Source organism: Hoplias malabaricus, chromosome 1 (genome assembly GCF_029633855.1).
Source record: "Hoplias malabaricus isolate fHopMal1 chromosome 1, fHopMal1.hap1, whole genome shotgun sequence".
NCBI classification, from domain to species: Eukaryota; Metazoa; Chordata; class Actinopteri; order Characiformes; family Erythrinidae; genus Hoplias; species Hoplias malabaricus.
Window position 1 is genome coordinate 1,654,856 of NC_089800.1, and position 15,253 is coordinate 1,670,108.

Here is a 15,253-nt window from a genome sequence, read left to right on the forward strand (position 1 = left end):
TCTTTATCTCCACTCGCCCACAGAAAAGCTCTGTGCTCTATTACATGTTTTTATTTCTGTGTAAGTGAAGCTCTGTGCTGCCCTGATATTCCTGTGTTGCTTACGTCACAGCCACGGATGGCGTCCATGGCCAGCAGGTCGTTGCCGTGCCGGAGCTGAAACTTCACCATCTCTTCCGCAGCCCTGAGGTCAGCCAGCTCCTGCTCCTGAGACTGACCGCACTCCTTTATCAGGTCCTTCAGCAGCAGGGCGTATTTACTCATCCTCTGGATGGGCTTCAGCAGGTAGGACGCCAGGTCCATCTTGTCCTCCAGCTCCACCTGTTTATTCTGGACAAACGAGAGATCATCACACCTTGCTGAATGTTTACTGCTGTGGTCAACACTGACAGCGCTGTCTCAGGGCGGATCAGGACGCTCTGAGCTTGTGTTTCCACATCATGGAATCGAAAGGAATATAAGAGAAACTGAGATACGCTTCGTATCGTGTTATAGAGTGAGTAAAGTGTCTCACTTTGAAGAAGCTGTTTCCATGGCTGATGAGCAGGGCGTCTGAGCGAGGTTTGTTTTTGCTGTACAGCGCGTACATCCCGAACTGCTCCTCCTGCCAAGAACACACAGACACAGTGTTCAGTCTTAAAGGTGCACTCTGTCATTTATAAACAAACTGAACTGTGCTTTTCTGAAGTACAAGTTACAGGAGATGAAGAATGTAATGGTTTTGCGGTCCCTGCTGAAACTCTTTCTCTTACAGGAACACTAGGGAGGGAAGGGTGTTGTTACGTCCTACCCTCCTCCAGACGTTACACAGTGCAGTTTCTGCAGCGCTGAGCCCAGAGCAGCAACAACAGAGACTCTGTTCTCCCTTCTACACCTCACTTTAACTTCACAATTATTTTCAAGCTGGAATTTTAAGGTAAAAATACTACCTAGTGTTGCTTTAAAAGCATAAGCGCATAAAAGCTTACCTCTCATATGGTTATCTGTTTTATTTTACTCTACTTATTTCTATTTATATTCTGTTATTATGTTATTACTCTTATTATTACATTTTGTATTTGTTTACTCTGTTTTGTTGTTTATTATTTGAGCTGCATTTCATGTATGAAAGGCACTGCAGAAACTGCACTGTGTAACTATTGGAGGACGGTAGGGCACCAACCACACTTGACTTCCAGCAGGCAGTGCTACAAAAGTGAATTACCCTCTGCAACTCTAGGGGGTGCCCAGGAGCAAAAAATGGTGAGGAGTATTGATTAGATTTTAGAAATGTCTAAATGACATACTTTTTTTTACCAAGTGTTTAGGAATTTATAAATAATAAAATAAGACCCCTGCACCAAAGGTCAGAGGGTCAGCAGGACTCACGTGTCTCAGGAAGCAGCTGCTGACAGACAGCGGTGTGTGTGCACATCTCTCCAGGTCCTTGAGGAAATACTGGCTGTGGAAATCGCAGAGTTTCTCCAGGTTCCCGAAAATTATGCTGCGCTTCCCTCTGAGATCCTGCGGCAGATCCAGCCTCTCCATCTCCGGGAAATAGTGCTCCATGATGTAGGAGAGGGAGCGCACATACTCCCTCTCCGTGGATATCATCTCATCCATGATGTGCTGCATTTTACTGTGGGAGAGGGAAATACAACCATTACACTGACACCTAGTGGCCAAGGTGTGTTGAAAACTATGTGTGAGGCTCCACTCTGGTTCATTTAAGGGGGGAGGGGCCTAGAAAGCAGTTAATAATAATAATAATAATAATAATAATATATTATTTTACATGATATTTCCTGATTAAAATGACTGCATGCCCCTTTAAAGAAGCACTACGTAAGATATAATATTTTGCTCATGGGCTCCCTCTATAGTTGGAGAGTGTAATAATTTTACAGCACCATCTGTAATAAAAAGAGTAATAACATAGGCTATAAATTAAAAACAAAACAAACTACTGCCTGGAAATCAAGTGGGGTTTGTTTCCTACCCTCCTCCAAAAGTTACACAGTGTCGTTTCTGCAGTGCTGAGGCTGGAGTAGCAAAAACAGAAGCTCTATTCTCCCTTTACAGCATAGTGAAGCATCACGATCATTTTGAAGCTGTAATTCTAAGGTCAAATATGACTTAAAGTTGCTTTAAAGCTGTGTCTGACCTGCTGTGTCTGCTGATCTCTCCCTGGCTGCCCCTGCAGTGTGCTCTAGACGCTGAAGAAGATGATGCGGATGAAAGACTCAAGCTGCGGACGAGTGGAGGACTCGTGACCTCGGGTCTGTGGAGCTTGTTCTCCAGGCTGACGTTGTTGGTGACCTCCAGGCCTCGGATGTGGATGCCGGTGTACCCCCCGTGTGTGTGGTGGTCCCGTGTGCTCAGCTCGTGGCTAAAAGTCTTCTTCATGATCTTTTTGAGCGGAGGTTTGCGACGGGTGGTGTGTGGAGGCTCAGAGCGGCAGGAGAACGAGGAGTCCACGGTGCAGTCGCTGTCGGTGTCCTCCAGGAGCGAGGGGGACACTTTCCCTCCGTCCGGAGACAAGGGGAATGGAGAGAAGGGGAAGAGGGACCGGCTCCTGCACAAAGCGCCGGCCGAGAGGGTCTTCCTGTCCTCGGAATCCAACATTCCAGAGTCCTGAGTTTCTCCGGAGTCCACTGATGATTTTCTGAGTTTCTCCAAGGACAGAGGGACACTGGAGCCCAGATCCGAGAGGTCAGAGGAGTCCTGGTCCGGTGTGGTGCCCTCTGGCTCTAACAGAAACAGAACAGATCACAGTAATAAACATAAACAACTCACAGTTTGTATATATCAGCTCCTGGAACATTTCTGTGAGGATCTGATGGCATTCAGCCACAGAATCAGGAGTGAGGTCTGGTGCTGATGTTGGAGGATTAGTTCTGGATCACAGGATGTAGGTTCTAGATAGTTCTATAAAGGGTTCTTTGAGCGATGCCATAGAAGAACCACATGTTGTTCCGTAAAGAACCATGTTTGCTGAAATGTTTAAAAAGGGTAAAGAGCCTTAAGATCAAGATTAAAAGATTGTTCACACTCACACATCTCTGAAACAATCACGGTTCTTTATGGAACCAAAAGTGGTTCCTCTATGGCATCAGAGAACCCTTTGTAGCACCTTTATTTTAAAGAGTGTGTCCTCACTTGGCATTAGAGCGTCCTATTTCACTCCACACACAGATGATACCCACTGTGACTCGCTAAAGTGAATTCACAACATTTAAAGGCGCTGACCCCTCGGTGTCTCAGGTGTCTCAGGTGTCTCAGGTTTCTCTGTGGCTGGGGTCAGTGTCTCCTCCAGTCTCCTCCTTGTCTCTTGGCACCGGGTCCAGACGAGATTCCAGCGCTGCAGCTCACGCTCGCTGCCCAGGGTGGACACAGTCCGGTTCAGAGTGCTGAAGTTCTCCAGGGAGAATTTCTGGGCCTCGCTGTGGTAGCTCTCTAACACCCGCAGTACCTCGGGAGAGCGCCCCCTGCTGGTGACACTCCCGCTCTGCAGGTAATCCTCACAGTGAGCCATCCACTGCTCCACCTGCAGGACAGAGGGGGAATTACAGCAGGGCTTAGAGGTGAAACACCTCAGGGAAAGGGCTTGTAATTCACTCACTCATTCACTTAAGTTCTCAGTGAATAATTGATTCATTCACATACTCCCATACATACTCGTGTAATCCTCACTCACTCATACACACTCACATGCATACTCATACATACTCACTCATTCACTCATTCACCTACTAACATACTCACTACATAACTCCCTCATTCACATACATATTTACTCAGTCACTCACTCATTCACATACATACTCACTTATCTAAACATTCACTCACTCACTTAACATACTAACAAACTCATTCACATACTTACATGCATACATATACAATCACTCACTCACATACACAATCATTCACTCACTCACCACTGATTTACTTAGTCATTCAGCTATGTACAAACTAACTTGCTCATTCACTCACTCATTCACCTCTCATCCACACTCACTCACTCATCCACTCACTCACTCATCCACTCACTCACTCACTCACTCACTCACTCACTCACTCACTACCTACCTAACTCCCTCATTCACATACATACTCACTTATCTTAACATTCACTCACTATCTTAACATACTAACAAACTCATTCACATACATGCATACAATCACTCCCTCAATCACTCACTCACTCACCACTGATTTACTTAGTCATTCAGCTATGTACAAACTAACTTGCTCATTCAGTCACTCATCACTCACCTCTCATCCACTTACACACACACACACACACACTCTGACCACATATTTACTCACTCACATGCAGACTGGCTTATTCCCTCCCTCCCTCATTCATTCACCACAGGATTTCAGAGTTATCTTATGGTAAAGACAAAAGAGGAGGAAGGGGGGAAGGCTGAGGGCTGTTTTACCGAGTCGTAGAACTCATAGAGTTTGAGGAGGATGTCCACTTCGCTGCGGCGGGCGTCCGCTCTCTGGAGGAAGGAGCTGAGGAGCTGTTTGAACTCCACTAACATGGAACTGGGCACGTGTCTGGACTCTCTCATCAGCGCCACCGCCTGTTTATGCTGGACCTGAGTAAACACACAGCAGTGAGGGGGAGTCCGTCAGCGCCAAAAAAAACCCTGTCCCCAGTTTAAAAGCGTCCAACCCCCTGTAAACACCCCCCTTTAGCTAGAACTCCAGGGTGAAGTTCCACCTCTTCTTCTTGAGTAGGCGCTGGAGCTCAGCAGGGTTACGTTACGCCTTTTATTAAGGTTTCTGAAGCATTTTGAGTGAGGAATAACGTTTTAAACCGAGATGTTGTTGTCCATGAATAATCAAGTGTGTCCCTGTAAAGTTCTCTCACCTCTGCCTCATCCCTGAACCGCTCCAGGTCTCGTCTCATCTCCTGGAGAGAGCTAAGGGTGAGAGAGAGAGAGCCAAGAGGGACCAGTAGCTTCTCTCCTTCAGCAGTGAACCAGTGCTTAATCTGCACACACACACACACACACACAGGCAAAATTATGATACACATTGGCTACACACCTAAAAGCAAAAGAACACTCCCTCCCTTCATATGCATCTCTCACCTGCTCACTCTCCTCCTGGAAGGTGCGGAGCTCCAGGAGGTTCTCCAGCTGATGGAGGGATTTGTTGGACAGGATGACCAGTTTATGGACCTCCTCGTCCATCTGGTTGTAGAGAGAGAAGGCCATGTCCACCGCGTCCCTGCGTTTATAAACACAGTCATCTGTTCAGACACAAACGTCCCCTCGTAGCTTCTGGTTTTATATAGTTTTCAGAGTGCTGCAAATCTGATTTTATGATTGATGATGAAATATTCTTCACCCTCACACACTAATGAGCCTTGTCCAAGTGGCTGACTATTTCTCCTGATTCACCTGCCTGTGGTTTTAATCCAGTGCATATGTGTACACCATACATTCACTCATTCATTTAATCATACGTATCCCAAAGGCCTGGACCTGTGTGATTTGTGTTTGTGTTTGTTTCAACAGATGAACCTGTAGCTGTCGATTTCACTCGTTTCCTCTTTTCGGACCCTCGCGAGGAATGTGCCCCCCTCCATCCTCAGACTGTTGAGGTGAGTGTCTTCCAAAACTCGCCCCATCAGGTTCCTCTGCCCGTTAATCGCCTCTGATACCTCCTGGAGAACCACACACACACACACACACACACACACACAGAGCACACACACAGAGTCCAGTAATCAAAACAGTGTAAAGCAGGAAGCTGGACACTTTCCTGAAAAAAATTCAGGGTTTAACATCTGCACCTGCTGTGATTGATTCAGTATCTGCTGATTCAGTATCTGTTGTAATTGATTCAGCATCTGCTGTGATTGATTCAGTATCTGCTGATTCAGTATGTGTTGTAAATGATTCAGTACCTGCTGTAATTGATTCAGTATCTGCTAAATCAGTATTTATTGTGTTTGATTCAGTATCTGCTGATTCAGTATCTGTTGTAATTGATTCAGCATCTGCTGTGATTGATTCAGTATCTGCTGATTCAGTATGTGTTGTAAATGATTCAGTACCTGTTGTGATTGATTCAGTATCTGCTGATTCAGTATCTGTTGTGTTTGATTCAGTATCTGTTGTAATTGATTTAGTATCTGCTGTGGTTGATTTAGTATCTGTTGTAAATGATTCAGTATATGCTGTAATTGATTCAGTATCTGCTGATTCAGTATCTGTTGTGTTTGATTCAGTATCTGTTGTAATTGATTCAGTATCTGCTGTGATTGATTCAGTATCTGCTTATTCAGTATCTGCTGATTCAGTATCTGCTGTGATTGATTCAGTATCTGCTGATTCAGTATCTGCTGATTCAGTATCTGTTGTAATTGATTCAGTATCTGCTATGATTGATTCAGTATCTGCTGTGATTGATTCAGTATCTGTTGTAATTGATTCAGTATCTGCTGTGATTGATTCAGTATCTGCTGTGATTGATTCAGTATCTGTTGTAATTGATTTAGTACCTGCTGTGGTTGATTTAGTATCTGCTGTGATTGATTCATTATCTGCTGATTCAGTATCTGTTGTGTTTGATTCAGTATCTGTTGTAATTGATTTAGTATCTGCTGTGATTGATTCAGTATCTGTTGTGAATTATTCATTATGTGCTTTTATTATTCCACAGCTATTACTAAATTAAATCTTAAGAGTAGGTTTAATCTCATAAACCCCACTTCTCCTCGTGTTCCTTCTTCGTTTGGAGGTGTATGTAGAGTACTGGAAGCTGTGCAGGAGTGTGTGTTGTGATGTGTGTGTGTAGGTCTGACCTTGGCCGTGTCCAGATTCCGGCTGCTGTTCAGGATGGTGATGGAGTGCTGGAGAGACAAGATGGCGCTGCTGCAGTTACTGGAGAACTGCTCCATCTTCTACACAACACAAAGACAGTGTTGGTTTAGTGGAGCACAGTGGAGAAACACTTCCTCTCTAACATCACTAGACTGCACTCTCTAGATGAGAGCATCAAACAAAGGCCATAATATAAACATTATTTACTCCTGGACACACCCTGCTGTTTATTCTGACTCTTTATGGATGAAGATGTGTGAAAGGCCATGTCTCTGTGAGTTTACCTCTCTGAACTGGATGTAGTGGTTGTGGTCATACGAGAAAGTGCCGTCCAGCTCTTTGGTGAGCTGAGAGGAGTCGATGTGCTTAAGCAGAGCTTTCAGAGACGTCAAGACTTCACACTGAGAAACAAAAACAGTATCACATAAACACAGTAAACACATACAAATAAGTACCACAAACTTCAAAAAGTAAAACTCATTCTCAAGGAATATATGTATCTTCCTAAAACTCTTTCTTCCACTATAGAAACAGGAAGTAGTGTAACCATGGAAACAGAGTAGTGTAACCATGGGAATGAGAGTACTGTAACAATGGAGTAGCATAACAATAGAAATGGGAGTAGGGTAAAATTGGAGTACTATAACCATGGGAATGGGAGTGGCATAATCATGGAACAGAGTAACCATGGGAACAGGAGTAGTGTAACCATGGAAGTGGGACTAGCCTAACCATGGAACAGTGTAACCATAGGAACAGGAGTAGCGTAAACATGGAAACAGGAGTGGAATACCCATGGAACAGTGTAACCATGGAAACAGTTGTAGTGTAACCATGGAAACAGGAGTAGAGTACCCACCGAACAGTGTAACCATGGAAACAGGTGTAGTGTAACCATGAAAATAGGAGTAGTGTACCCATGGGACAGTGTAACCATGAAAACGGGAGTAGTGTACCCTTGGAAAAGTGTAACCATGGAAACAGTAGCAGTGTAACCATGGAAACATGAGTAGCGTACCCATAGAACAGTGTAACCATGGAAACAGGAGTAGTGTACCCATGGGACAGTGTAACCATGGAAACAGGAGTAGTGTAACCATGAAACTGTGTAACTATGGAAACAGTAGCAGTGTAACCATGGAAACATGAGTAGCGTACCCATGGAACAATGTAACCATGAAAACAGGAGTAGCACTGAGAAATGTAAAGTGAAAACCTCTACGTTTAAAGTTTTTAGAGTGAGTCTTTGATCATAAAGAACATTTTCTGTGGAATGTTTAAGCAAAAAAGAACAGTGGAAAAGCCTTTCATCCTCACAGAGTTTAATCAGCAAAAAACAATCTCCTGAAGAGCTTTAATTGTCTGTTTGAAGGTCTGAGATGTACTCACTGGAACAGAGAAGTCTCTCTCGGGCTTGAGGGATGCCTCTTTGTCACAGAGCAACAGAACTGAGTAAAGTGCGTTTGGGAGAGAGGCCTGGAGGAAGAGAGGGAAGGGTGAGACTCTGGAGAACACACGAGACCTCAACATAAACTCATAAAGAGATCAGATAAACATCTGCGCACTCTGAACATCACAGAGAGCAGAGATCACTGCAGGCTATCAATACGTGTACTTCTGACAGCTCTTTACACTGGGCGTGTGTGTGTGTGTGTGTGTGTGTGTGTGAGAGAGAGTGTAAGTGTAAGAGAGAATTAAGACTGATCTCTCTCTCTCTCTGTGTGCTCAAAGGGCAAGCAAGAACACGCCTGATATCTGTCGCCTGAGGACAGACTTTCCAGCAAATATTTGAGACAGCTTTTAAAACAAGACCTGAACACACACACACACACACACACACACATGCACACACACACACATGCACACGCCATAGACACAAGAGCCATTGACCTGAGTGGCTGTATTCACTGGTCAAAGTGTAAACCCATTAAGAAGGTGGTGGTCAGATTATTTGGGAAGTCTTTAAAGAGTTGTACACTGGAGCTCAGGTGATCTCACCAGACCACACCAGTCAGAGTCCTTGGGTAAGACTCCTAACACTGCATTCACCTGCCACTGTAACATGATTAGGATGATGTCTCGTCCTGCTTAGTTTCAGAAAGCCTAGTTTCAGCTGCTTAATGGATGTGAGCAAAGGCTAGAGACAGACGTGAGCAACTTGGACTTCATTAGAAAAAGGACTAAGCAGAAACGAGAAAAAACAAGCCGAGACCAAGCTTGAGAAATTCTGTAGAGCCCAGGAGGACTAAATAACATACGTTAACATAGCGTTAATTCTGTACACAGCACCACGCCTCCTTCACCTACTGCTACAAGCCCTGAGAGCTGCTGTGACCTGCTCAAAGCGCCGCGCTGTTTACACCTACAACCATTTATTTCTTCTTATTTTTATTTCTTTTAAAATGTTTTCATTAATGTATAATTGTATTTAAAAAATGATTAGCAATTATTTTAGAATAACTTCCAACAAGTGTAGTGTCTCTGTCACAGCTCCAGGGTCCTGGAGGTTGTGGGTTCGAGTCCCGCTCCGGGTGACTGTCTGTGAGGAGTGTGGTGTGTTCTCTCTGTGTCTGCGTGGGTTTCCTCCGGGTGACTGTCTGTGAGGAGTGTGGTGTGTTCTCCCTGTGTCTGCGTGGGTTTCCTCCGGGTGACTGTCTGTGAGGAGTGTGGTGTGTTCTCCCTGTGTCTGCGTGGGTTTCCTCCGGGTGACTGTCTGTGAGGAGTGTGGTGTGTTCTCCCTGTGTCTGCGTGGGTTTCCTCCGGGTGACTGTCTGTGAGGAGTGTGGTGTGTTCTCCCTGTGTCTGCGTGGGTTTCCTCCGGGTGACTGTCTGTGAGGAGTGTGGTGTGTTCTCCCTGTGTCTGCGTGGGTTTCCTCCGGGTGACTGTCTGTGAGGAGTGTGGTGTGTTCTCCCTGTGTCTGCGTGGGTTTCCTCCAGGTGACTGTCTGTGAGGAGTGTGGTGTGTTCTCTCTGTGTCTGCGTGGGTTTCCTCCGGGTGACTGTCTGTGAGGAGTGTGGTGTGTTCTCCCTGTGTCTGCGTGGGTTTCCTCCGGGTGACTGTCTGTGAGGAGTGTGGTGTGTTCTCCCTGTGTCTGCGTGGGTTTCCTCCGGGTGACTGTCTGTGAGGAGTGTGGTGTGTTCTCCCTGTGTCTGCGTGGGTTTCCTCCGGGTGACTGTCTGTGAGGAGTGTGGTGTGTTCTCCCTGTGTCTGCGTGGGTTTCCTCCGGGTGCTCTGGTTTCCTCCCGCACTCCAAAAATACACGTTGGTAGGTGGATTGGAGACTCAAAAGTGTCCGTAGGTGTGAGTTTGTGAATGAATGTGTGAGTGTGTGTCGCCCTGTGAAGGACTGGCGCTCCCTCCAGGGTGTGTTTCTGCCTTGCACCCAGTGATTCCGGGTAGGCTCCGGACCCACCGCCGCCCTGAACTGGATAAGGGTTACAGATAATGAATGAATGAACTTCTAACAACACTGTAACAATAACTGAATCTATTTTTGATGTTCTATAGAACGTTTTTTCAAAAGGTTTATTTTGGTTTCTTTTATTTATTTGTAGTTATATATCGCCTTTAAATAGACTTTACACTCAACACTGCACAGAACCACAGCCTTTAGCGAAGACAGTGCCTCAACACAGACCTGAGTGCTGCAGTTAATATGTGTTTTCACCTGAAGCTGAGACAGCGCTGAGAACAGGACCGGACTGGTCTGCTGTCTCCGAGCGTCCACCACCACGGTCAGGCCCAGGTCCCTCTTCTCCTTGCTGGAAACCAGAAGAGATTATTATCGTTTACACAGTCCACTGATCGACTGATAAACTCAACCCAGTGATAACACCGCATTCATTAGACACAAAACACACACACACACACACACACACACACACACACACACACACACAGCTGCTGTGACTTCACATCCTTCACACCTCCTCTGCTGTTTCTGAATCTAAAGGTAAGTCAGCTGTCAGTGTTAGACCCACACGGCTGGGAGAGAGATGGTGTGGAGATAGACACAGACGTCACACAGGGGGTGTCAGAGAGTGCGGCAGGCACACCGGGGTTATTCAGTGCATTGTGTGTGTGTGTGTGTGTGTGTGTGTGTCTCACCATAGTGTGGAGCAGTAGTATCCCAGCAAACAGGTGAGATCTCTGCACGTAAAACTCTGGTCCTTCCATTTCCTCATGCTCACCTGGACAACACAATGTCCACTACGGTCACAGTTCCCTGGAGAGAGAGAGAGAGAGAGCGAGAGAGAGTTAGAGAGAGTTAGAGAGAGAGAGAGAGAGAGAGAGAGAGAGAGAGAGAGATAGACAGAAAGAGAGAGAGAGAGAGAGTGAGAGAAAGAGAGAGAGATTTTATTTTATTGTATTTTGTATTTTATTTTATTCTATTAGAATCTATTAGAATTTGTTTAACATTTATTTAATGTCCAGGCAGAGCCTCTTACAAACACATAGAAACATCAGAGCATCAAAGAAAGTGATCAACAAGAAAAGGACAGAGAACATCAGAGACAACATCAAAACACTAAGAAAACAACAAAAACACCTGCAGCGCCACCGTGCCCCCCCCCCCCACACACACACACCCCCCAAACACACACACAAACACACACTGGAATCTAAACACACGTTGAGAGGTGTGCGAAAGTGTCCGTAGGTGTGAGTGTGTGAGGGAATGTGTGTCACCCTGTGAAGGAATGGCGCCCCCTCCAGGGTGTGTCCGGACCCACCGCCGCCCTGAACTGGATAAGAGTCACAGATAATGAATGAATGAGTGAATGAATGAGTGAATGCTTGGACAGTGATGAAACTACAACAAAAATAAGGAAGGGACCGACGCAGAGATGAATATGTTGCTGTGAACAGTGGAGACAGAGGAGTAAAGCAGCAGTGTTTTAAAGGAGTGTTCATGAACAATTAAATGGCAGAGGGGTAAAGTAGGTCACGTTTCTGAAGAGTCTTTTACAGACTGATTAATAAATGATCAATAAACACAGATCCTCTGACAGAGGCAGGGGGAGTCAGATCAAACCCTGGGAGAGCGTCTCTGGAGTCTGAGCGAGATCAGATGGTGGAAACTCAGCTGGTTTTCTCCGTGTGGGGTCTGTGTGTGTGTGTGTGTGTGTGTCTGTGTGTGAGAGAACACTCACCAGGCAGAGTGACCGCTGCTGAGGTCAGTAGCTCCTGGGGGAGCTGAGTGATGAGGGAGGGCAGTGTCAGGCCGCAGGGAGCAGGAGGAGAGAGGGAGGTGCGCGAGGAGATGGAAGAGGGAGATTCTTCTCCTCCATTAACACTGACCCTGCTCTCAGAGACAGAGGGAGGGTCAGCAAGTCCTGTAATACACACACACACACACACACACACACACACACACACACACAAAGAGTTGTTATACACCCACTACATCCTCCGTTTCTACACCCACTGTCCCCCTACTGTCCACTCAGTAGTTCTACAGTTAATCTGTTGTAATCTGTTGCTCTGCATACTTTGTTACCCCCCTTCCCCCCTGTTCCTCAGAGCTCAGGACCCCCACAGAGCAGGTGTGATGTGGTGGTGGATCATTCTCAGCGCTGCAGTGACACTGACGTGGTGGTGGTGTGTTAGTGTGTGTTGTGCTGGTGTAGAGTGGATCAGACACAGCAGTGCTGCTGGAGTTTTTAAACCCCTCAGTGTCTGGACTGAGAACAGTCCACCGACCAAAAACATCCAGCCGACAGCGTCCTGTGTCACTGATGAAGGACTAGAGGACGAGCGACACACACTGTGCAGCGACAGATGAGCTACTGTCTCTGACTCTACATCTACAAGGTGGACCAACGAGGGAGGAGTGTCTCACAGAGTGGACAGAGAGTGGACAGAGAGTGGACAGTGAGGGGACAGTTCTATCCTGGTGATGCCTATCGTGTGTCCTCATGTTTATACTTGTGCTTTACTTTACAGGGTAATGTCATGACATGTGTTCATAACTCTATTACAGTGTGTTTATAGAGCACAACATGCTATTACACTCAGACATGACATCACACAGCAAACAGCTGCAGTAACATAGAGTGTGTGTGTGTGTGTGTTTGTGTGTTTGTGTGTTTGTGTGTGTGTGTGTCTGTGTGGTGAGTATCAGCTGTTAATGGGAGGAGCTTGTGGAATCACTATAAAAACTGAGTAGTGTATACGGAGTCATACCACAGACCAGGTGTGCCACCTGCCCACACACAAACACACAATGCACTTTCACATTCATGTTGCGTGTGTGTGTGTGTGTGTGTGTGTGTGTGTGTTTGTGTGTGTGTACATGTTTTGATATATTTGTGAGGACCAGAGAGTGTATATCACATTTTGAGATTATTGCGAAGACACTTTTCCTCACAAACACAAAGAATGATGTTTAATGTGAAAAACAAAAAAGGTAAAGGTAGGTGTAGGAACAGCGTTACTTAGCTACAGTATCACTGAGCCTCACAAAATACACTTCACGCCTTCACACCCCATCCTCTGCACATCCTGAGTGAGTGGACCCTGCTCGTCCACCCAGGCCCAGACGGCCCCGCCCTCGCTGAGCTGGGGTTTCCAGCTAAAATGGATTCCACAGGTGAAGGAGGGGGGGGGGGGGGGGCAGAGGTGGGGGAGGGGGGCAGCTACTCTTTAGTATTAATCCAGCATCACTGAGCTGACCACAGCACAAAGACCTGCTTTATGGAGGAGGAACTCATCTGTGTGGGAGCGCTGGGCACTGGGATTCAGAGAGTGTAACAGAATCTTAGAGGACTCCCACAGGGGGGTCACCTGATACACACACACACACACACACACACACACACACACACACGGAGACTTCAAATGGTGGGAAAAGGAGTTTAAAGGATTTCACCTGATCTCAGTAACACACCTTAAATTATTATTAATATCATTATTGTTGTTGTTATTATACTTGCTCTGATTACTGTACATTTTAGTTTACTGAACGTCTAGTTAATATTATTAAGAATGTAGTTTGTTGCTGATGTCATATCAAAAGAAGCATGAACATCACAGAAAAGACGTCACCTAAAAGGCAGCATACGCTGCTCCAAAATATGTATCTCTCAGTGCCTCGCCCCTCCACAGACGGTAACGCTCCGATAAAACTGACAGAGACTTTAACCTTCACATGGATAACAGTCTGGAGAAGTCTGTAGCAGCTTCTTCTTTATAAGCAAATGATTACACACGCCAAACCTTTCCTCAGGAACAGGCTTGAGTCACTCGGAAAACAAGGCACTGGAGATTCCCCCCTGGACTGGAACGTTATTGGAGCCTCAGAGTGTGTGAAATACAGAGGCCTTTATTCTGCTCCGTCAATAGGAGGAAAGACTAAAAACAGTGCGTTTTCCCTTCGGGATGCGCCCCTCCCTTGCCCCAGAGGGTCACGCTGCAGGGCGTCGTAGCAGAGGATCATGGGAAAGAAAAACAGACCCACGTCAGCCGGCCTGAATCGAACCCGCCACGAAAAACACCTCCCAAACACACAATGTAATGAACCTTTAGGGACCTTTAAAGGTACATTACACTGTTTATACCATTAGTGACAATAATGTACCTGTACAGTACCTTTAATTTCTGACTGGGTACACACTGAGCCAACAGCAGCCTCAGGATTTCCACAGCCTTCCGTACACTTTTACACTTCTGGTTTACAGTCCCAAGTGTGTGTGTGTGTGTGTGTGTGTGTGAGTGTATGTTCCAGTACCTGAGTCTCTCCCGGAGCGTCTCTCTGTGGAGAAGGCCGACTCCAGGCCGAACAGCAGTGTGTATCCGTTGAGCAGTTTTTTAGGAGACGCTCCGCTGGAGCTGCCCGAGGATGAGCGCGCCCGGTGCCCTTTGACCTGAGAGGCCTTGCCGGTCCTCTCCAGAGATTTGGAGCGCCTCTCGGTTCTGCTGAGCTCAGAGGGGGACCGGGACAAAGGAGAAACAGACCCGGATTCTGAGCACGACTCTTCTCCTCCGAGCCAGGCCCGAGCACACACCCGGCGCTGAGCCGAGGACGGACGAGGGCTCTCCTCCAGAATGGACTCTGAACTCGAGCCTAGGTTCATGGGGTTCTGCAGGGCCTCCATGTAAGACTTCCTGAAGAGGCGGCGCGTCTCGAAGGAGGCTGAGTCTAGGGGTGGGCGATCATATCGTATCGTATCATGTATCACGATATTTATAATAATTCTACAGTTAATTTTTCTGAAAAAAACACAATAGACACCGAGAATCATCATAACGCACGCTCACCTCTAGCCATGTCTCTGGGGTGGCGCCGGCGTGGGCTCGGGTTACTGAGGTCAGTGCTGAAGGACAGCGACCTGGAGGAGCTGGGCCTGGACACATAGTGCACCAATTTATAAACGATGTGAATCAAATCTGAGAACTGCTGATCCTGCCCTACGCTTGGAAGGGCTTGT

The 15,253-nt window shown here is 46.4% G+C and overlaps 1 protein-coding gene across 3 annotated transcripts in view; it reads right to left on the minus strand.

Moving 5' to 3' along the window:
- zgc:158766 (uncharacterized protein LOC100009641 homolog) overlaps positions 1 to 15,253 on the minus strand; it is a 32,942-nt gene that overhangs the window by 7,165 nt on the left and 10,524 nt on the right. For all 3 annotated transcript variants that reach the window (XM_066642827.1, XM_066642830.1, XM_066642822.1), the window contains exons 4-20: positions 15,084 to 15,169; positions 14,554 to 14,964; positions 11,978 to 12,160; positions 10,932 to 11,049; positions 10,492 to 10,585; positions 8,213 to 8,299; positions 7,108 to 7,224; positions 6,805 to 6,903; positions 5,519 to 5,661; positions 5,084 to 5,222; positions 4,861 to 4,983; positions 4,424 to 4,585; positions 3,228 to 3,525; positions 2,143 to 2,728; positions 1,368 to 1,617; positions 514 to 603; positions 105 to 329 (exon numbers count right to left, since the gene is read on the minus strand). In XM_066642827.1, coding sequence (XP_066498924.1) covers positions 105 to 329; positions 514 to 603; positions 1,368 to 1,617; positions 2,143 to 2,728; positions 3,228 to 3,525; positions 4,424 to 4,585; positions 4,861 to 4,983; positions 5,084 to 5,222; positions 5,519 to 5,661; positions 6,805 to 6,903; positions 7,108 to 7,224; positions 8,213 to 8,299; positions 10,492 to 10,585; positions 10,932 to 11,049; positions 11,978 to 12,160; positions 14,554 to 14,964; positions 15,084 to 15,169 — 3,211 coding nt within the window. The remainder of the gene's footprint in view (positions 1 to 104; positions 330 to 513; positions 604 to 1,367; positions 1,618 to 2,142; positions 2,729 to 3,227; positions 3,526 to 4,423; positions 4,586 to 4,860; positions 4,984 to 5,083; positions 5,223 to 5,518; positions 5,662 to 6,804; positions 6,904 to 7,107; positions 7,225 to 8,212; positions 8,300 to 10,491; positions 10,586 to 10,931; positions 11,050 to 11,977; positions 12,161 to 14,553; positions 14,965 to 15,083; positions 15,170 to 15,253) is intronic.